Source organism: Branchiostoma lanceolatum, chromosome 10, assembly GCF_035083965.1.
Source record: "Branchiostoma lanceolatum isolate klBraLanc5 chromosome 10, klBraLanc5.hap2, whole genome shotgun sequence".
Classification (NCBI taxonomy): Eukaryota; Metazoa; Chordata; class Leptocardii; order Amphioxiformes; family Branchiostomatidae; genus Branchiostoma; species Branchiostoma lanceolatum.
This window is the reverse complement of record NC_089731.1, coordinates 18,621,487-18,645,611: the sequence shown is the minus strand read 5'-3', so window position 1 is coordinate 18,645,611 and position 24,125 is coordinate 18,621,487. Positions and strand designations below refer to the sequence as shown.

The window sequence follows — 24,125 nt, the reverse complement described above, 5'->3', positions numbered from 1 at the left end:
TTGGTTTTGATGCCCCATTTGAGCAGCGGGTATCCAGCGATGAACGTCATGGGCAATATATTTTGAGTAACTAGGTCGCAATCTAGGTTTTCAATATGTACAGGATATAGTCTGAAATGCCCCCTGAGAAAATAGCTGCTGTAAAAAATATCGACTTTAGAGACTAGAATGTATGGTATTTATTCGTATTCTTCTGAATGGTTGTTAGTGTGCTCTGTATCGATATCTTGTACTTTGCAGTTCGTGCCATGTGTACAGAATAACCTCTATAAATGTCGATGGTAATAGAGAATGATATAAAGGAGTGGAACGCATGGCTTATAATCTTTCCAGGAAGCTGAGTTTCCGGTGAAGTTGATGTTCTGATGAAGTTGACCTTCCAGATTGCACGTACGCCGAACAAGGTCAATATCGTCCATGGTTTCCTTTACGTAAGTCATAATCATGTAACACATGTCTCTGTAACCAACGACACGATCCATGATTTGTACACTGCCGTTTGGAATTGAAATTTTATTGAGTGAACCCAAGGGTTCATATAAAGTCAGAACGCATTAAATGATAGACCCTTTAATGTTTAAGAAAAATGGGGGTTTCCGGTAGAGGTCAAACACAGCATATGCGTCTCACATGCAATCAAGATGGAACGAAGCATCAAGCCTACTGGTCCTGATTGACAATTTCATGCAACAGGCCTGTTTGGCACCGCCGTTGCCATTACGACTCGCAATATTCTGCCACAACAATTTGATACTTCCAAAGACATGTCGCCCTATTCATCCATGCCTGCCTGCGGACATAGTCAATTCCATCTTGGACGTCTATTACGGCAAAGATTAAAATTTCACTTTCTGGCAGACTTGAATAAGGCTACAAATCAGTTTCAGTGACACTCAAATAGTATGGATGTAACAGTAACCGCACAATTAATGACAGATTCATTTATATTCACACACTGTTTAATACAATCTAGCCTTTAAAACACCCATCTTTTACATTAACGTAAATCTGCGGAAAAAACACAGATTGGACACCGGGTAAGTTAACTTGAACAAGAGCCAGCAACGTGAGGCAATGCAAGTAAAACTCTTCCACTCTATATGATCGATGGTCGGAGTGAACTTCCAATTTTATGTCCAAGCGTCTCAACATCAAACTACCACCAAGGATGTGCCATCTGACATTTACCGATAATATCCTGTAACCGCTCTCCGGGATTCTGGTGTAGGTCAGTTAGTATATCATGGCCAGTAGATGAAGATTCCGTTTGACGAAAAACTATCGAAGACCTTTAGACACAATCCCATTGCACCGTGATGGTAAATGTATTTTGCTACACTCTGATGGTGCCGAAATTCAATATTCTCTCCCCCATACGACAAGCTGCAATAATGGTGCAAACGGAGCGCGGCCGTAATGTGCGATCGGGACGTGTTGTAGAGACAAAATCACAAATATAGTGCCGGCAGAAATATAAACTCTTCTCGCAGTATGATCTATTTAGAACCAATGTGACACTCCTCACGCACACCTCCCTTGCCTTCTAAAATCTTCCCATTCTTTACAAACTAGATTATGTGTAGTGAAGCTATTCCATTTAGATGACTGAGTGGGCACTGAGGAGATCCCCCACGGCCGATCAAGTGGACGGTGTGTTATTTGAGGTGATTCTCACGTACATAGGAAACCCTTGGCATCACATAGCGGGCGAGATTACACCTCAATCTTCAGTGCTCGGGCTAGTCTGCCAACATCCATCAGATTCCTTGTCAGTGCGCTACTGGCCGAGGCTTTCCCCTACGGGGAAGTGAGTTCTGCCGACGCGCGTGGAATCTTATGAGGGGAGGTGAGCACGTGTTCGACCGCAGAGTCGTCAGATGGATCTCTTGGATCCCACCGTCTCCTGCAGGGACACCATCTGGCACGTCGCGCCGGATTTCATGGCTAGAACTGAGAGATCAGACAATAAACGCTTCGTTAGTTTTATCTTTGACGTTGTTGTGTATATATGGACAACCTAGAACACTTGTGAGCCCTGTGTTTAGAACATACCTCACACAACATGGGTACAGGAAATGAACCACATTGAAAGTTTCTCAACGAAAGTGCAGATGTGAAACTTTTCATGACTTTCCTGATTAGACACGAACGTTTTACGCCATGGTTAAATAACCTATAGTCATAACCAGCGGACAATAGTAATTATTCTAGACGTTGATGGAAAATCACAGCTTGTCTGCTTCACTTAACGTCCTCATCATCGTAACACACATTTCAGTGGCTATTTATGACTACCTACACTAATGAGGTACCCAGTGGCTCATGATGTATCGTTAATGCAATAATCAGCAACTGCACGGATAATGTTTCATTATAATGTGTAATGTCTGGTTCACGTCCTCTGTCAGAATAAAGTACCCCTTTTTTCACTCAACCTTGCTATAATTGCATGTCATAAGTCATGATGATGACTTGAGCATGACCCCATGTGTTTGTCTATAGCTAAATACATATACTAGCTCTATACGCAGACTACATGCATATGGTCATTAGGATTCTTGATTATCGTGCAAATAATGCACATTTGGTAGGTCTGTGCCCTCTATGGTCATGGCCTGCCCTCTAAATGAAACTACGGTATTGCAATAAAAAAGAACATTGATTGAAGGATTTGTTTTCTTCCCTACTCCTCCTCCACTGGTCATACCTGAAACAGTTTTTGACAGCAATCTGCTAAGTTACCGGCGTGAGAACGTATGGGAAACTTATCCAATCAATGCGGCCCAGGGACCGGTACGACATATAATTACGCCATTCCCTGAGGGACGAAGGTAATGTCGACTGCAGCGATCTCATTGCAGATTGCCTGGCTGTCTGGGCGCCTTGTTATGCTCATGCTTCAGGTTTCGATCGGCAATGAGAAAGGCATTTATAGCGAGTCTCCTGGGCCGTCAATGGCATATACTTCCACTTGCCAAGTTCGGAACATATTCTCATGTGAGATTAAACCCAGCAGCCGTCCTTGGGCAATCACTTGAGGCAAATGAAAAGTGAAGGACGATGGCTCGCAGAGTCGATATCAGCTTTCGTCAACGTATGTTTAACTGTATGTCTAAAATACTAATGTTTAGGAATCCAGGCATTGTTCTGAATATGAGGCGGGAATGCTAATACATTGGGGGAAGTCCAATATGTTTCATAGAATGTAAAACACCAATGCAATAGTGGTTACCATGTAGAAGTTACGAACTAACAAGCTGCTGCAAATGTTCTGATATACCTTTGAATGTTCATAACATGAATCACTTTTTATATACCTTCACTTGTGGTCACAAACTTGACGTAGTTGGAGGGGAACAGGCCTATCCTGCCACTCAGATAACCCAGGCACCAGCCGCCATCTTCCCCCTCCAACACCTCGATGATGTCATCAGTCTCCAGAGGCAGCTCATTGTCCTCTCGTGGACGATAGGCGAACATGGCTCGAGCATATCTTCTGTCTGAAGAACAACGGAGTTAAAGTCTCCTTCAAGATTGCTTACGTTTTAATGAGTATCGATGGAGAAGATACAAGGAGCTTTAAAAGCAAGGTAATTATTTCAATTCCAGTTCTCCGAACAGTCAAACGTGTTAACGACCACCATAAGTGCATTGGCTTTGAAAAATTGTATCGACGTCCTTATCCACCGTAGGGATCTTACGCTAGAGCATATTAATCCATTATGCATGACAATCTTGTTTTTATCGGACGTTTGGCTAACAGATTAAATTACAGTCTTGGTTGTGAACGGCAAGTATTTGATCTTGTATCGTGAATTTGCGGCAAAACGTGAAGAAACCCAACCTTTCCTCCCAATGGACTTCCTGATGGTATTGATACCTCCGTAGCTCGACGCCTTGTTGTCTGGTTTTGCTATGAGGAAAGAAAAGGCCATGAAATTTAGATAAACCTGATGATATGGTGCTGACTTCAGTCAATGGAAAAATGGAAATCACTTTGCGTCATGACCTTAAAGATGTAAATGAGCGTAAGTCAGGATTGCAAACCTCAAAACATGTCCACAAACGACAGAGATTCTTTGCTCTCCACAGCTTTTTAACTGTTGATTTCCAATATCGTCTTTAGAAGAGATTAAAATGATAAAGCATAAATCTAGCCACATCGGGCGTTTATAGAATTCTACCAGCGTTGACGTAAGCATACATGCAACGCTCTTCACTCATGCAATTAGCTAAGACTCTTGGTAAACACTTTCGCCTCTAGTTTTTACAGCAAGAACAAACGGTAGATATGCATTGAAAGCTGTTATGCCAAACTTTGTTCGTCGGTGTACTTGTCTTTATTCTTTGATTGTCTAGACAACCATTCCGATGGCGTCGACAATTCTCAAACGTTTCGTCGGTAATTTGCTCATTTCTGTTAAATATGGATCTTCCATTAACTCTGTGGTGCCCTTATCTCTGTCTGTAACTTTGAACCGGGTAGCTCTGGTTAAGACGCCTCATTATAGCGTACTACAAATGAGCTGTGTAGCAGCTACAATAATCATAGGAGACAGGTCGTTTGTTTCCTTACTGCAAAATACGACTGGCGCGACAGGATATATGACTTGAAAACTACTAGAATGTGAAAGAGCTGAACCTGCTGTATATGAAGATAATGGGATTTCTGCATTGTGTAGTTTACTTTGTACCTGGCATCGCGGAATATGGAGGAGGCTCTTTGTCATCCTCAGCTGTGGTATCCCCAACGCCAGGCTGCCTGCGACCGATGTTGTAATAGAATGCAAACTTTTTCTTCTCCTTTTCTCGCTTTCTCCGCCTGGCGCAGTAGATAGCGAAGCCGACACACACGACTAGCCAGAGTCCGCCGGCCGTGGCGCCGACTATCACCGCTAGTGTGGAGAACGGTACTCGTCGTTTCAGTTCTGAAAGATCAGAACAAACAGACATTTCAACATCATTTCCATGTCAAGGCAGAAGATTCCGTTAAAAACAACAATGTGTTTTATGGACTTTTAAGTACCACTGAATAGAAAATAAAAAAATGTGTAAGAAGTATAACTTAGCATAGTGTTGAATTATTTCCTTTACATATTACTTGTCGGGGCTTTTGTCACAATAGACCCCTTTCCAATTCAACTCCAGCGCCATTTTGAGATCTACTCACGCGAGAGCACAATCTGGCGGGAACGTGCGTGACTTGGGGCCCCAAGCGGTTTACACAGTCAGAAACGTCCCGTGGTGAATTTTAGAACAGTGCAGTGTTTAAGGTACTCACGCTGTATAGTCAGAGTAAGAGATTTTGTGCTCTCGCCGCCGACGCCGTTGGCTGCCTTACACAGATACGTTCCGCTGTCATTCACCTTGACCTTTGACACCCGGACAGACGCCACGACCACGTCACGTGACATCACGCTGGACTGACTGCGCAGGCGCCTGCCGTTCTTGGTCCACGTGATATTTGGGGTGGGGTCACCGTCGGCTACGCACTGTATGGTGACTGTGTCTGAGACCATGGCCGTCACGGACTCAGAGATACTGATTATAGATGCTGGGTCTGGGAGATGAAACCGATAGAAGAAGATGATTAGGTATTCGTTGACATAATCTAGTAAAATCTAGATATGCATGATATTGCTTTCCTCTCTTTGCTCAAATATGAACCTGAAGCGATATACATCATTATCATCATCAGTCGACGTGCTTACGCACCGTCGGCGTTATGCCGCCCCCGCGTTATACAGACAAATAATACTTTAAAATTGTACAAGATTCCTTACTATGACTGTGATTGTACTTACAAAGTACTTTCATCTTCATCGTGGCTCTGACGTTTGACACAGGATGCTGCACAAGGCAGGAGTACTTCCCGGCATCCTCTCTGGTCACGTGACTAATCCTCAGGTTTGGGTTGTCCAGGGTGCCTCCAGAGTACTTCCTGCTGTACCTGTTAGGAAAAAAAAAGATCAAAATATAGCCGAGCAATTGCGAACCCCAAATGCATGTTCAATGCCATTTCTATCGTGCTGTTTTGTGTACTGTATCTTGCTCGGAAGAGGGTTATGCTTTAAGGAGGTTCACAAATCCCAGTATGTATGCGCAGAGAAATACAAAATTTGTTTGATACGTCAAATGTGAAGACCCCTAACTTTTGAACAGTTCTTCTCCTGACCGTTGTGTCTCAATTTGCATAACAATGTCCAGACGTGTTTTGTTTATATCAGGGGCTTCACCTTTGACAAACTACTCAAGTCATTTCGCTGCACATGCATGCGTGCTTAGAATCGTGAACCTCCTCATTGGCCTTTGCTGTGTCTTAATTTCGTTGTGATATTCTAAATATACTGGCATTCATTTCGTTGTGAATGGGATATGGTTGTGCGCCATGATTGTGAAATCACCAACTTTATACAAATAGACTTGTGTCATGACAAATGGAAATGGATAACAGAAAACTAGCGGAGAGAGGATTCTTCACTTCACCTGCCCGCGGGGGTGAAATACTGAAACATTTCAAAAGGATCATAGCGGTTTATCAATGTCAGGACTCACATTCACAGCTAAGAAATGGCTGATGTATACCTTTTAAATGGGCGAATTGAAGGGCGCTCAATGAAACGGAAACACATTTGGCGAGGACCAGATGTGGTCCACATTACGTTACCTGGACGTACTGATCCTCAGGCCGTCCTTCTCCCAATACAGCAGGGTTACGTTCGGCTTGGCTCCCGTCACCACACACTGCAGGGACGCCGTCCGGCCGAACGAAATGACGTAATTCTCTAGCGGGCCAACTCTTACCGTGGGAGGAACTAGAGGGAAATAATGAGTGGTTTCATTCGTACAAATTTCGTCTTGTAAATGAACAATGCAACTTGTATTATTGGCTTTTTGGTGAGCCGTTGTGAGGCTCTTGATCGTCGATTGTGGCGTCGAATGATCGAGAGGTTAGACTAGTGGACACGAGATTAAAAGGTGAAGGTTTTTTGGGACAGGCTTTAAGACTTTCCTCACACAACTCAGGTATCTGTCCTCGGTTGGGGAGGTAAAAGGCGGTGGAAGGAGGGGGTTGGACTCCGCCTTCCAATACCGTGCCCTAGATACGACCTACTGGCCCTAAAGCCTAAAACAAGCTATGGGACTACATTTACCGTTACCTTTTATACTATTGATGCAATTTAAATTCATACCAAACGAGTGGATCAGATACCTTACGAAAACCGATGTGACAGTCAAAAATCAATTTGTCCGTATATATTGTGAAAATGAATTCTTGGGACACCTCGCTTGAGGTAAAATGTCGGAAACGAATACAATAATTTCCAGATTGCAAAGTTGTAATTTCGTGCGCAAATTATCATCATGTTATGATTTATTAAAACATCGTTAATACCACGATCGACTCTAATAGAAGCACACCTGCTGTGTACGGAATATTGAACTTCAAACTTCTTTACGAGATTAATGAACAGCCAGTACGTGCAGTCAACATTTTCAAAGTCAAAGGAACGTTACTTTAAATGCTAATGAATCCCTAGCACAGATGGAGGTTAAGGCTCACAAGGGAAAGTACAGATAGATGAATTTGCTTTCAAATGGATATGCAAGAGCTGTTCTGTTTGCTTGTTTTATTTAGTAGGCCTTTCTGTACTATTCTTTTTATTGTTTGTATAGCTATGATATTCTATTGAGGTGGTTTTATCAATAAAATTCTTTAAAGCAAATAGAAATTAAAATTTCCACTCTGTGACACATTTTGGCGACAGTAACACTTAAATAGAGCGCTGTGACGTTAAATGGTAGCAGTAGAAATGTCAATTTCATACTTAAAACTTCGGTTAATCGCGAAAGACGCTTATCATTGTGAGAGTTTCAGCTGAAGATGCCAATTATGTGTATTATTTAGCCATCAGAGGGATTACTATTGTTACTGGGGCAAATTGCATGACGGCGCAAATAGATTACTGTGAGCCATATCTGCGTCATAAGCACGTATCAATGTGCAGACGACAGCAATTATCGCTATAAAAGAGCCCGGGGCGGGCTTTTCCCTATATGCCAGTCGTACATTATCTGATTAAAACTTTAGCTTAAAAATGGATTCCAGCTGTCTTTGTGTTGGTGCTGGTTAGAATGGATGAAGCGTATCAGAGCATATGGCGTGCTTAATAGAGAATTAACCAACAATAAACAGTAGCAAAATGTTTTCAAAGGGCGTTGTGATTTGTAAGATTGGACGTTGTTATGAAATAACCAAGGCGTCAGTTTGACATTTGGGTATTTGGTTTAGCTCGGGGCTATTTACTTTATGGAACCTAACAGAATTTTAGTATATTTTAATTAGATCTAACGAGCCTCAAGCGAACTTACCTGTAGGGACTCAATAGGAAACTTAGCTCGCTTTTCAATGTGCAAATCGTCTAATGCGTTAGCTCCGTGTAGGGTAACAACGGTGCTTTATTCAAAATGACATCCTTTGAACTATTTATTGATCGTGATTTCTTCTGAGGGCAAGAATGGAAGTAGGGCGTAGAAAGATCATTAAGTTGGTATTCTCCTTTTTGGGACGGGACGGAAGCAATGTATTCCAAGTGCGTTCGTTTAATTCTTTCGCTTTTTTTCAACCGTGAATGAAAATTTTTGCAAAGGTCACCACTGACTATCCGTGTAATAGTTTCGTAGAACTGGGTGATTCGATGTATTTTCCGCAAGTATCTAGATCAGTTCACACGGGTTGACATCCTAATAGATCGTTCGTGTCCTGTTTTTAAGACATCACGGTGGAAAGTATCTAAATACATTTAGCAGTGCGACGTCCCGGATGGACGCAAACCGGTACTTACCCATGACGGAGAGTTTTACGACACCTTCAGCGCTGCCCACCCCCTTGGCCAGGATCATGACCACGTACTTGCCCTCGTCCTCCGGCGAGGTAGGGCTGATCGTCAGCGACGCCTTTCCGACAAGATTCGTCCTGCCGATGTATTGTCCGAAAGACTCGCGGGCGTCCTCCTGGGGGTAGTACGAGTAGATCAGTGTCCTTTCCGTGGTTTTGGCGTCCATTTTGTGCCACGTGATCGCCATCACCCTTCGCCGTGTGGTGTAGGTGGCGGGAAGCGTGACTTGGTCTCCCGCGATAGTGTTCACCGTGTTGGGCAGGGTCAGACCGATGTCCGACTCACTGGCGCCGACTGGAAAAAAAGAGAGCTACATGTATTTCCGTGTATGACTAGGACGGCTACGGTAGTGTCATTAATAAAGTTTTAAGGGTAATCAAAAATGGATTGCAAAGTGCATTCAAGTGACATGCAATAGTTTAGGCTTCGAGCAAGGCTTAACCGTTGCATACACAAAGTAGATATGCACTATTCTTCGATCTTGAATTGCCCCCCCCCCCCGCCCAATCTGGTTGAACGCTCAAACTTGGGTGAGGGGTATGCATTAAGCAAAGTGCACTTCTTAATATACCACGGAGTATTACATTACCGCATTGTTGTGTCATCATCTTAAAGCTCAATTGTTACATTCTTATATGTAGATCATCATTCTATATATAATATTTAGTACCTGTACCATATTTTGTGCCCAATCGATCGCATTTGCACTTAGGATCACCTCAGACGCCCTGTCCCTTAAATCGTTAATCCTGTCATCATTCGGATCGTAAGCGAGGTCGGGGTATCAAAATCAATACAATGTATGTATGACAACTGTCTCGTTAAAATCGCCCGTTGCTAAAACTTGCAAGCAGTGTCTCAACCCTTACCCTCGGGAACCATTTTTCTTCCATTATCGTCTGCACAGCTGTGTTCTGAGGAATGGGATGTCACCCAGTTATCAATGCATTTTGATCAGAATACTCAACGATTTTTACCAACGATTGCGCCGAGACCAAAATCAAATGTATTTTGTACAAACTAGCTGTATCGAAAAATAGATCGTCTGAGGACTAACCAAATCTTTGTCACACAGGTATGAATACGTGAGTAACAACGTAATAAATGATTTACCCAAGTCTGGTTTTCCACTAGCTTCCTTTCCTTCCCACAACCACACAAGTCGACGAAACTCTTTTCCGTAAATAGATAGAACTCTTTCCATGCAAAAAGATAAAACTCTCTTCCTGACCGTTTCCCCTCCCTCAAACAACCCACAAACCCTCAAAACCACTGTTTTCCCCACACAAACTTAGTTCAGTGCGTGGAAGTGGTCTGTTAGCTTTGCAGTGAGGGAACTCTGAAACCAGCCATTCTATCTGAAACGTGGGCTGCCTCGCACTGCTGATAACCGACTCTACATGGAGACAGCCTCTTCGACAGGGATGAAGGACTTCAAATTGCTGACCTTGGTCCTTCTCTGTACAACTTGACCTGTGTCATTGCAATCGCGCCTAGCGTGACATCCCCACTGCGACCACGTCAAGCTTCATGCTTTCGCAGATTAAATATGCCACTTTCATCAAGAAAAACTATTACATCTATAATCCTCGGCGCGCTTCACCATTGATTATACTATTTTCAGAATAGTCTGTTATTGATTAGCCATAGCAGTTGTATCATCAGTTATTAAAGAAAGAAGAAGAAAATGAAGAAAGCACACATAAGCTTTGGTAGATGGAAATAGATTTTATGAGTTTGGCCCGCCATGACTTACGCAGATGAAGTATAAGTGGGGACTGGTGGTCTTTGTTCGCCCCCGTTGGTTTGGAGCCAGAGGTGATAACCCGTGTGCCGAACCGTGCGTACAAGCCGATTAACGGCTCCGGGACTGATTTACGTTCGCAATTACCTGCCAGTCGTAATGGATCGAAAAGAATACATCATACAGCATACAGCTTCAGGAAAATGGATGACTTTTGACATGACACATTATTTTGGGAAAATCCCACGAAGAGTAATAGCCCGAGTCAGGATGGCGTGAACTGGTCGTATAAAGAGGGAGCGCATGAGGAACCCGCGGTGGGTGGACAGATCCAAGATCCGCACGGGATAACCAGCGGGCTTTGATGTCAAAGGACGAGGGAATGCCTCATCTCTGATGTTTCGGACGTGGTACATACAAAACTACCTCTTAAGCTTAACGGATTTGGACAAGCACGCCATGAAAATACAATGCACTCCAGTCATACTGTATTCTCTAGCTAGTACTGCAGTCTCATGATGGTCGGGTTATCTCACCAGAATCTTATCAAAACGTTTTAAAATTCTTTCCTAATGGGAAGTTCTATTACTATTACACGCTAAGAAAACGTTATATTCCTGTATCGTTACTTCGTTCTTGTAGTGATGTAACGACTAGCGTGCGTAGTCCATTGGTTAGTGACCTTGCCTTTGGACCAAAACGTCGTGAGTTATACCGCCTGTGTCGGTTACCCGACATGCATGCATGCTACTGGAAAAGTCCACAGTCATAAAAGACGGGAAATTAAGCCGTGGTCCACTGTCCGTTCCATATATAAACTGGTCAGATATTACTTTAAAATATCCTTTTATCCTTCACTTTCTCTATGAAAGCATCATTTCTAGTTTTCATTAATAAATCATTATTACATAATCATACTTTGCGCCTGGCAGCAACTCCAACACAACGTAATTTGAAACAATGATATCACTTTGGTTGATAGTAACAGCTCTTTTGCAGTCTCCTCATCTGCGACACAGTGGTAAAATATAGCATATTGGATTGTTCCCTGTAGCTGTAAGTGATAATAGTATTTTAGGCTCGATCTTGATTATATAGTGTATTTCAGACTGAATTCGCCTAGAAGAGGCTTTCAGAAGACCATCCTAGATAGATAATTTCGCTTATCTTAAATTTAGCAGGACATAGCCACAGCACATGTACCAAACGGAAAGGTAACCACGGCGGATTCCGGTCATCAACTTTTCCTGGCAAAATCATTTTCTCGAGTCTCTCAGAACACTCTTCTCACAATCTCAGATTCTGTTAGAAGTTCATACCAGAAGTTTACTTGCAAGTATCAATATGGTATATGCCATATTTCTTTGGATTTTTGAAGTATCGTGTAGGACCTCTTACTTCCCATGAAAAGCCGCAGTCATTCAAATGTATACTCGAATCGCTAAATGACATGAGAAAGGATTACGATTTTGATTTTGTCTCTCCAAGACTTTCCTACATGTAGCATATGTGTTTGCCTATGTTTACCTTCTGTTACTCATATACATAATGATAGGATATCATGTGTTACACATTTTATTTCTTTTCGAATCTTTGCGATACTGAACTTATCGTTTGCGTAGTCTGGGCCCCATTGAAAATCAATTCGGCTGAATGGAAGGGGTCAGCAAGTTGTCTGTATAAATAGCCATAAGCCATAGAAACGGGATGTTAATCTTTCAACTTGAAAGTTCATCGTATTTTGACAAATTATGAACAGTAAATGATCTATCGACTGCTATTGCCAACTCAAAGACTTTCAATATGTTTTTATCTTGTGGATTATAGGAGGTTTCTAGTTTTCTATTCATCTATCTATAATAAACGAGAGATCGGGATACATTTTTGCTCCCTATCTGAAGATGTCATGAATAATACAGACGATGTTCAAAGCGTGAAATCACACATTTATTTTTCATCAACTCAATCTAGGAGGTCTTTGTCCTCTTTGCTATGCCACTACGTTGACTTTCAGTTTTAGTACATTGCAAAACCACTCTCTGCAATGAAATAAAGTCCAGAATCTAGGTGCATGTGTTTTGGTGTTAGAAGGTGACCCCTAGCGGTTGTTTGACGGTACGAATTTGGATTAGAGCTCACGAACTTGAAAGGTCGATTTCCTTCCGCCTCACAGAACAAATTGACGACGTTCGCGTGTCTGTTAGCAGCAGCGGGGCGGTTGGTTTATCTAAAGATAATCCTGCCACAATCCACTTATCTACTTGACATGGTCAAACAATGTGCCAAAGAGTGCTCTTTAGGAAAGACTTTTGGGATTTGTGTCGTTCAAAGACTGCAATACTGCAATAACTAGATATTGTATATCATACTGATGAATATTAGACTCGCGTATTTTCCATTGTCTAATTTCTAATGTTGGCATTTATTCAAATGGCATATCGTTCTCACGCTGGTAATGAAAGTATATTAATTCCTAAAAATGCCTTGCAAAATGTATTGTCATGACCCCAGAGCGTTATTTTTACAATGGCCGTAACATGGTACTGCGTCGGATAGATTTGCATTAATAACTACATCGTAAAAACTCGACACTGGCAGACGTTAATACCATTTATGGGAGAACTTTCTGTGCTGGGAGCTAATTGCATCGTTTATTTTGTTTATTTAACAATCTCGGGAGTAACGTGTCGCTCTTATGGCTGCTGTAATGTGACTGCATATATTCACACGGTAAGCACAGAAAGCATGAGTAACAACATGTAGGGGCAACAAACCAAATGTTAGTTAGACCTCTGTCAAATATTCTCAAACAAGGGTGAAATATCTTTAATAAGTGAATTACTAGACCATCTTCCGGCTCTAACGATTCATTAATTGGAAAACTTTTTGTTCGCCCCTAGTCCCATGCGATTCAATTTCCAGTCGGATGGTTCTCTAAAAGCCTTTATATGTATGCTGTGCCCGACAGTGCGTGCGCTGTGTGTGAAATATTGTCGGTGACACCGGGTTTTGTAGGTGGCGTACTATCGCTTAATTGCAGATGTCGTGCCAATTAAGATGATCGATTGAGTCATTTGTCCGCGTCTGTGTTAATGCACCACAGATTGCTCGGCGAGGTGGAAGCTTCTGAGGCGAAAAATCGCCAAGGACCGACGCGTCAAGTCATGTCATTCCTCACCGTCATCCTAATCCACAGTACCGTGCCGGGATAACACTAAGAGCTCCATACTCCACACACGCACATCTGATCACTCAATAACCGACCGTTGTTTTTCTTATCACATCCATGCGTCTAACCACTCATTCGTAATGCGGCTTCTCCATTAGAAAACCAGAAGTTGCGGATTATTTCTAGATCGTGACTCGATGGTAATCGACGTTTACTTCACTCTCGGATTACACTCGTGGAGTGGGTTGTTTTCTGATGGTGGGTGAAATATGATCAGTTCGCACGCGAATTATCGTGTAGTTGCGATAGTAGCGTTTACGATCGCGGCACTCATGCAGTGCGTAGTTTTAGTATAGTACGACAATACGCTCTCTTTCTAATCCTCTGCCATCTACAGCCGTGTGGTACAGCTTTGCAGGTGCCCCGAGGGAAATGGTCTTGGTGGAAATAAACATTTTTAGTACAACCATTAAGGACCCAGCCAGTGGGTTTTCATGCATGCATTAAGATGTAAAACGAGAATCATGTGGCTCCCTATATTTGCCTATCAACTTTCGTTTTATTATTTCTTCATTGAAACAGCATGACAAGCATACAATGAAAAGTACACATAGTTGATCAAAGTAGCTCACGTCAAAGACCTTATGAGATGGTAACAAAATTAAAATGCTAACAATATAACAAAGTATTGGACGTGTTGAGAGCGATAAAATCATACAATATAGATAAATTGATAAAACAATCACTGACAATAGATGGACTATACAACGATTTAACCAGTAAGTACTGTATTGTCATATAGTATTTCTGGCTCAGTTTCAAGAATATATATCAACTTGAGAAGTAGTTATATCCTATGAGTTTCCTTCTGGTAACATTAGGAGTTCCTTTGTTCTTAGCACTTTACATTATTTACTCACTCTGTCGGTCGGGCCCTACATCAAAGCAGTGCATTAATATTTCCTTTTCATTTAGACGGGCTCCAACCCAACCCAGAACATATGGTACACACAGCCGTTCTAGGGTTATATTTCACGAGTTTACATCATCGCCCCATTAAAAGTAGAGATAATGAATTATTTAGGACAACAGTCGTTAACACACGAGAGAGGTAAATGAAAATGCAATACCAGCAGATTTTGGAAGAGCTAACGATATGGAACATAGATGCCACTAGGTTTTTAATGGAGGGCAGGGACATAAATATATGAAACTTGTCACGTGACTCAACGAATTGATCATTTTCGACTGACGCTTTCGCTTTGAATACAAATGAGCAAACAGGAATGTCAAAAAGTTGCCTTTATTAATGCAGAATAGACCCGCCTTCCACGTCTCTGTCTTCTATAAAAATGGCATCACAAATCCTATATACATGAAAAATGCAAGATGCTTTCGTACAGCCAAGACAAGATTCATAAAGTTAGGCTGGTAGATCATAAAGTATCTGAGTTATCTTTTAAATGCTAGTAACTGAGTTTTACTTGCTGCCTCAGGACTGCAATTAATCTGTATTTCTGTGGCCCGATTAAAGATTACAGATATGGGTATAGGTAAAAAAATATCATGAAGTTTCATAAGAATATCCAAGCAGCGATATTCCGAATAAAGGTTCTAAACACAAAATTTCCGGCGAATCAGAATCATAAATTTCACCTTTCTGGGGAAGGATAATATAACTGGACGGCAGATTGGTTTTCCATGGACATGGTTTAATGTAACGCACACTGTCTACTAAGCAAAATGATACCGAAAGCTAGATGCAATTAACAGCATAAAAACTGTCCAGAATACCATATTCTGAATGCACAGAACGTTGTGTCGTGACTCGTGAGCAACTATTGACAACAGAACCATTTCTGACGAAGGAAGTAAGTAGATTTAATATTGAATATGTGGACTTTTTGATTAGCCCCGAAGGCGTACCTGTGGTGTGTAGCGAGCTTGTCAACAGATACGTCCTGACAGTGCTCTAATTATCGGGGATCGCCCCCAAATCTGTATGCCTTTTTAAAACTAAGTGCAAAAAAGTGCAAAAAGACATGATTTCCGTAAAACGTGGCCTGTAAAGAGTACTTAAAGGTTGTTGTTTACTAATCCTTGTCGGGCTGTAAAGGTGCGTCAATGCAATGCAAAAACAAAAAACGATGTATCTAACCAGTACTGTGGAAAGGACACATAAAGATAATATCTACGTGCACAGACAAGGGCTGCAAATAATGAAAAACTGTATCCTTTAAGTAGAAATCAAGCATGATTAAATATCGTTTCCCGTGACCCGATACAGTAGCGATTTTACAGGCAACTCTGTGAGGCTTTTTACGTTCATCTGACTCGGCATGTGCTCTTGGGAGTTGAGTTTCAGCCGTGCACCCGTGTAGGCACTTTATGTCCCAATCTATATCGATCCCGAAAATTTCGCCTCTTCTTTCGTTTGAGGAAGTGGATTCAAAAGCTTTACACGAAAGTGATTTTGTTTGCAGAAAAGCTTCGTAACCCCGTGAGACCACCCCCATATGTGCATTGTATGTACCCAAAGTGCTGTGTTGAAGTAAAAACGGCTTTGGGGTGCATCTTTTCCCCTTAGCAAGCATTATGAATTCATAGTGTAAAAATGAGGCAGAGAAATAAACACGTGTGGAGTACAAAAACCAAAGAGTGACAATTTACATGTAGTTTTCAAATATTGAGCGAACAAAAAGCATCGATAAGAATGTACCTGATATGAGGATGGCTTGACATGTACAATTACTGGAATGGGATCGGCTGGTCAAATGACCCAAAAGCCCTCTCATGTTGCAAGGTGCCTGACAGGTCTGCCTGCGATAGCAGTTATATTAACGATATCAGCGTTTCGTTACAGGATTTTGTCATTACACCAATAGGCTCTTATATCTTCGCATGGAGTCATCTTTTTAAAGGAAATTTTGAATGTGAATACGTTACGAATAATTAATAGATACGGAATAATTAAAGATAGAACGACGTTGGAGTGTTTTTGAATAACAGCAAATCAAACATGATATTAGTATCATTGATGATTTGACAGAAAACATGCCCAAGACGTTGGAAGAAAAAAAAAAGATGCAAAAAAGAGAGAAAAAAATTCCCCTTTATTTCCTTTCTTGTAAGTTCATCACATTTTGGGTCACTATAGAAGATCTACGATGATGATATAAGGATGGCGTTGTACAAACAGACCTTGCGTAAAAGATAAATTGACCCACTATACGCGAATTATTTCGGATGGTGGACATAAGCAGCGAAAAATCCGGTTAAAGTCCGGGCTGCCAGAGTCCAAGTCACGGGACCACACCCCAGCTTCTGCCACATCACTCATGACTCTAAACCTTTGTAGACTGTTATCCGTTTAATCCCTTACCCTTTGACTAGACGGAATCGACATGGCATTACCATGACATTCCCTTTGAAGATCTACAAACAAAGTCGATATTATCCACTTCCTCTCAGCCTTGCAAATATCTTTGTACTATCTCAGCACTCAGATGGGACAGCCGACATTTGAGGCGATCTTGATATATGGAGCAGTGCCTAGTCTAGGAGCGTGAGCGGCAATCTAACGACCCAATAAGAGTGGATGATGGTTCTATAAATTATTCGTGACAGCTTCCAGGATATGTTCAATAATAACTGTGTTATTTAAGAATGTGATAAAAATTTCACGACCTAAGGTCACTTCGAAAATCACAGTCCTATCGATCGATGTTCATTCAATTGGAAGAATGAGATTCTATGTGAAATAACATACGGGGGAAAGTTTTAATATCTCTGGCTCCTGTCACCATTTACACTTCTTATGCGATCAGACAAGCAAATTGATGAAAATATCTCATCTTTGTTGTGTTCTCTTAATGAATCAAAACAGCGTTCTAAATATTTTAGGTGATATTGGCAAAGGTAATGTGTTTATTGTACGGAACGACGGTGATTTGTAAAGATAACATATTGGTACTGAGCGGTGCCTTTATATCTCAACTACTTAGTATCACGGAATACAAATTTCTGATAAAAAAGATCGATCTTTTTGTCAAGGGAAGACACATGCAAATAACCTTACCTGATAGCGGTGCGATGACAAAAATCACGCTCAGGCACAGGACGAGGACCATCTTGTTGAATCCTGAACCCATTTTCTCCCTTGATGTGGGATAATTAGAAAGCAGAGAGCACTTTGCCGGTGTCGATGATTACTGTGAGACGCTGACTGGAGCTGACGTTACTGGGTCTCCACATCTCTTACACACGCTCGACCACACATGGTCACGACGCTGGTCTCAACGTACGGCCGACAGCCATCTCTCTCCCAATCGTCTCTTCGAGCTGCAGGCGTGAGTCAAATACTCGTTATCAAGCCGAAATTGTTTTCCCCGCGGAAGCAATCACTAAGATAAGGACTGGCGGTATAGGCAAGCGAGCTCTACCAATTAGATCCCCCAGTTCGCGCGGTCTTTCATCAGTGTGTTGTAGACGGTACGGCCACACCGTCACTCGTTTCCAATCCCCTGTCGGTCTTACAATAACTGCCAGTTGTACGAGAAACGGCTCATTATCACGTTTTGAGGGTTAGGTTTGCCCGAGAGTCGCGTGTGTGTTGTGACACGAGGAGCGGTGACTGTGCCGAAGGCGGGCTTACTTCCTCCAGTATCGTGAGCCGCAGTAGGACGCATCTGGCTTCCCGAAGCCCTCGGATTTCACAATCGCTCTTTAGCGTTAAGTCGGTAGGACGGAAGGAGTCCCGGAGTTAAAGTGTCCGTAATCCTCGCAGGATGAACTGACGGTAATCCTGGCGACCTGTGCGGGCGCAGGTGGATACGGCGGGTGTTAGCGCGGGTCTAAATTACCGGACGGTTGTGCGCGAAAACCACGAGCACGCACCGAATTTATCTTCGCACCAGGACTCGCCGATTGGAAGGCGAAGGGTGAGAGGGGAACCATTGTACTCTTATCGAGTTTAGCCTCCATCGCGTTAATTCAAAAGACCGTCATCGAATCGTTGTAATGGTAACGTATCGCTCCCTATTGCTGGGTAATCGATAGATGTATTCATTTTGGGTGCTCTCCGGTCATTTCTTTTTGTCAGGCTTCGTTAGAAGACCTCCCCGTGGAGTTAAATCAAATGGTATGATCCATAGCTCCAACTTTGCAGCATCGCCACTGCAAATCAGCCCCAACAGTCGGTCTGTTTTCCCCTATGAGTGTTGACCGTGGACTCTATCAAATCTTAACGTAAATGCCTTAAAAAACTTAAAAATGATTCCCAATCTGATACACATGTACGAAAACTACATTTATCTAATCGTACTAGATCCATTGAGAAATAAGAGACGGCAAAACCACTATAGCCTACAGTGCTTTTTGTCGTTGCTTATTTCTCAATGGATCGCATAATGGCTTAAATGGATCGGATATAGTTTTTGTACCGTTCAAGGCTATATGTGTTAATTTGTACCACGGGGGCATACTTTCTAAATCGGCAATCCTGAAACGCTCTAAAAGCCATTTCGAAGAACCGGGTACCCCAATATTTCTCTTAATACTACATAATGGTTATTGTAATGTAATGCCTCTCTATGGCCGAGGGTACTATAACGTTTCTCTTTCTTTTTGTCCAATAGACAACAGACAGACGCTTACCGTTTATGGACCACTATGTAACGTTATCCGACGTTCCTGTCTATAAAATGATGAAGACAGTCCGTTAAATGTCTTACATGTGCATGCAGGTGAAGGTAAGGTCAGCGCCTGTACAAGGCATACTACGTCTTTAAGATTATATTATCAAGACGGCAGTCTTTATTGGTACAAGAAGTAGTCCTTACAATTGCCCGAGGAAACGTTGTCTTGGCCATTTTTGGATGCAGCGATTGGAAGTTGTGGTTGAGTTACGCTTGTTCTCATCATACCGGAGATCCCATGTGACTAATATCCGCGTCTCTGACCTCCAGGTCATGGCCTCTAGTGTAAAACATGATCTAGGTAAGCTATAACTGAGGACAAACCGGAGGAACGTATTCCCGGAAGACCTCAGCCTTTCAATGAACTTTCCTGGAAAGGATTGCCGAGTCTATCGGCTTGTAACCCTGTTTACATCAGGGCCGGGTTGCTTCCAGAGGAGTAGCCGGAAACGGGAAGACCTTTCCCCGGTGACATTTATGTCCGGACTATTTGCGCTCGCTCGCCGTGAAAATGCCACAGACCGTTAATGGGCACGGCTGATTTGTCGTCCAATCTCCCGAGGTCCCCCTGAATCCAACCAAAAGTCTATCCATCAGTCCAATCATACGGGTGCTGTGCTAGTCCGCGTGCACTGGGTTATTCATAACTGACTTGTACACGTCCAAACTTGAGAGGGTTTTTAATGGAATCGTTGGTACCTTAATCGGATGGCGCCTTTGCCTTTTCCTACTTCATCAATCAGGGGATTTGAGGGGATTCCAGTTTTTCAATGGTTTGATTCTGCTTCCTGTCAAATTATAACACAGCGTAAGAAATCTTCCCTTTCAAAGTTTAAGTCTCCTATTTGTCGTTTACTGTTCTATTATCAATTGCACCCGCCTTACCCTCTCTTCAAACAGTAGCCACGGGAGGGCAAATATGCTGGTAAGCCAAGCATAAGATGACATTAGATCTGAGGTTCTCTGATATGAATATGCTCCATATGTTCGATCCTGTTTCGTGCTCGAGGTGTGGACCTCCATTCAACGTCCTACCCGAGGGACGACCCTAACCGAAGCTAGGGTGAGAAAGCCTTTCGCCTTAGCGTAGTGAAAATTTTTTTACAAAATACAAAGTATCCTAAATTATAAGGGCACATCGTCGACGGGACAACACAAGGGACCCCGGATTCGAACCCATGATTTCTGGGTTCAGGGCCAAACACTCTGCCACTACGCCAGCGCGACGCCACGAGCAGATCGATTAGTAGTGTGGACTTGTGTGCCCAGAAGATGACGATTAAGAGCTATCATCTGCTGAAAAAAAGGTTATTATTGGATTAAGTTGATTAATCACAACCTGTTCATTTTTTTGCCATTTTCACCTCTGCCATCAGCATGTGCTTAGTAAGTAATGGCTAGCGTAGGTCTGAGCTTTGGCATTTGATATATCTGTTCGAACGAGCACGAGTGTAAAAAGGAAAACAAGGTACACGGATGGCAAAGGCCACGTATCAAGTCCCGTGCAAATTCGTGATAACTGACTTTGAATCGGAGAAGAAAATTAAAAGGCTCTTCTCGGCCCTCGCTGGAAAAATAAAAGCTATATCGTAATGAAAACCGTTCCTCCCGCGGCGCCGATTGTACTCTACACGGCATGAAACGTTATGTCCTTTTAAAGACCTGTCCTTGAAATACCCGTTAAGTCTTCCATCTGTAAAACATTCCGTTAAGCCGTTAACTTTTTTTCACAGCACTACCAGAAGCGCTCATGATCAACGACGAAGAGTGACGGATTTCTTTAAAGCTCGAGGCCGGTCTTATAGACTTATGGCAGCACTTCGCTGATTTCTAAGGCGCCGCAAAGCCCCCAAACTACTCCTTTTAGAGACTAAGATAACGTAAGTCCCAGTACTCAACTGCGTGTAGATAGAACAATGACATATAGGTATGTCTACAGTGAAAGACAAGGGAATGCCATTGTCTGACAGAGGGTCTAGGAGATCGTTATAAGAGCCTCATTTGTACTGATGCACACTATAGAACGCAAATGTCGTCCTTTGTTAGACTAAGGGAGACAGAGTGATGTAGAGCTTACTTATCTCGAGTAGAAAAGCCGATACATAATATACTTTTGTGTGCTTTTGACTGTTCCGAACACATGTAGCTTCTGTGTAAGCCTCGGTTCTGAGGCATGTGACAGACAGACATGCACCAGTTTTGCACCAGTTTTGCGGGGCACTGTTATTTGACTGAATCACCTCTGCACCCACCGCCCCCACCCCTGACACACACACACAGAGACAACAAAAGTCCCGAAAAATATCATTTCCGTTTACCCGACCAAGAGGGGTGTCCCTGTGGTGTAGTGGTCTGCGCTTCTGTTACTTACCACATCTGGTTCTGATTACTTGGAACCAGAAGGCTCGAGTTCAACTCCTGGGTAGGACACCTCTGGACAAGAGGTGCATTGAGTTATACCAAAGACGTTATAAAAATGGTACATACTTATAAAACAGTATGGAAGTTAAGCACACTCCACTGCCGGTGAACTAGCCTATGGCCGTCGGGCGATCCGACCCGCGGTCGGGCTGGGACCTCGGGTGATACGGAATACCCCGTGTTGTATTCTTTATGTATCACACGGGCTTCCATAGAAAATTTCGAATGCATTTCGAGCGCGCCGGTTGCGCCGCCGTCGAAAATTCGAACACCGGATTCGGAAGTTAGAATCAATGTTGTTACAGTTTTCTGTTCAATCAATGTTGTTACAGTTTTCTGTTCGAGGAAACAAAACTCCCTCAACTTCTGGCGCATTCCTCATTGAAATGTGTGTTTTCTCGGGTAGGTATGACATAAATAAAATACAACACTCGGCCTACGGCCGTCGGGCGACCCTACCCGCGGTTGGGCTGGAACCTCGGGTGATGCGGAATACACCGTGTTTTATTCTATATTTATCGCTTTAATTTTGTTTACATGCTTAATGGTATTCAAGTTTGATAATGTGGATATCTTTTTTTTTTTGCCCGCGCGCACTAAGTTTGGAGTCTGCAGAGGATGTCATCCATAAAATTTACATGCTGTGGCCTAACGATGTGTTCCGACAGCGACTTGGCATGACGAGAAAGGGAGATCTTGTGGCGTCAATATCATTAATATCCCATCCTCTTCTTGAAGAATCCCCAGTTTTCCAATAAACATGTTTACGGAATAGCAACAATAACCATGCTGTCCTCTCGCCCCATCCAATGGGTAAAGCTCTCAGGGCAATTAAACCATGGTAGGAGATGTACTTAACAAGTAGTTAACAGTCTCGTTATACTAGTTTCACGCGTAGGTTTACAAGGTCCGATGTCTTCCATTTCCGCCCTAAATGATCCCGATTGATGGATACATGTGCACATCATATTCCACAAAATTGCTCTTCCAAGCAGGGGTACAGGGGTATAACAATAAATCTGTCGGGTATCATATTCTATATTGCGAGATATGCAAGTGTATTTTATGAGGTTTCCATGTGCGATGTGCCCCGTTAATATCGGCTAGGATGCTTGGGTTGCCGCTGTATTGCTGGGTTGCAGTTTCAATAAACGGAGGATATGGTCAGCCTTGGATAGGTATAAAATCCAAGCCGTTAAACACGACACGGTCTCTCTCTCTCTCTCTCTCTCTCTCTCTCTCTCTCTCTCTCTCTCTCTCTCTCTCTCTCTCTCTCTCTCTCTCTCTCTCTCTCTCTCTCTCTCTCTCTCTTTCCCTCTCTCTCCCCCTCTCTCCATATATAAACTACGCACAAAAAGTTCGGAAACTTAACTTTGGTTGATCATATCTCCGTTGTGTTTTTACCGATTTTAATGCATTGTATATCATCATAAAGCTTAATGTAATTCCCTTTTCTATGATACCAAACTTATTGTGATTGAAAACCCACGGAACAAGCACCAGGACTAATAACGTGAGTGGGTCACAAAGAAAAAGTGCCCAAAATTCCCTTTTGGTGTCATACGCGCGCTGTGACATCCTATCGGTATGGGCGCGGATGATGATTCAATATATTGTTTCCCCGGGGTCTAAGGTTATCCCTAGAACACAGACCATCCAAGGTTATTTCTAGCACACAGAACATCCAAGGTTATTTTTAGCACATCGATCCAATTGTTTACACCACAGCATTTGGTGGTGTCAGCGTCATGGTATGGGGAGGCATTACCTCCAGGGGAAAGACAAGACTTGTCATTGTACCAGGGACCCTCAATGCAGAAAGATATCGTGACACAGGCTAGGGCTTGATCCGGTGGCCATCCCTTTCCTCCATAACATGGGGCCGAATGCCTTGCTGCAAGATGATAACGCCCGCCCACACAGGGGAGGGATAATCGCAGACCATCTCCAGTATGCAGGTGTAGAGAGGATGAAGTGGCCCTCTAAGAGCCCGGACCTGGACCCCATCGAACATCTATGGGATCAGCTTGGGCGAGCTGTCCGTGCAAGAGTGACCGAGAGAACAACGCTAGCTGACCTATGACGACTGCTGGTGGAGGAATGGGACGCTATCCCACAGCATCGCATTGCGCGACTGGTGACGAGTATGAGGAGGTGGTGCCGTGCTGTAGTGAGCGCGTGGCTGGGCCACCCGT

The 24,125-nt window shown here is 42.9% G+C and overlaps 1 protein-coding gene across 1 annotated transcript; it reads right to left on the bottom strand.

Moving 5' to 3' along the window:
• LOC136443639 (HEPACAM family member 2-like) lies at window positions 1–18,731 on the bottom strand. Its single transcript, XM_066440953.1, has 9 exons — window positions 17,892–18,731; window positions 8,847–9,194; window positions 6,668–6,815; window positions 5,805–5,950; window positions 5,282–5,560; window positions 4,695–4,928; window positions 3,845–3,913; window positions 3,318–3,500; window positions 1–1,950 (listed from the first exon to the last, which is right to left on the bottom strand). The coding sequence occupies exons 1-9, from the start codon at window positions 17,962–17,964 to the stop codon at window positions 1,874–1,876; spliced, it is 1,557 nt and encodes a 518-aa protein (XP_066297050.1). The 5' UTR covers window positions 17,965–18,731; the 3' UTR covers window positions 1–1,873.
• Window positions 18,732–24,125: the final 5,394 nt, after the last annotated feature.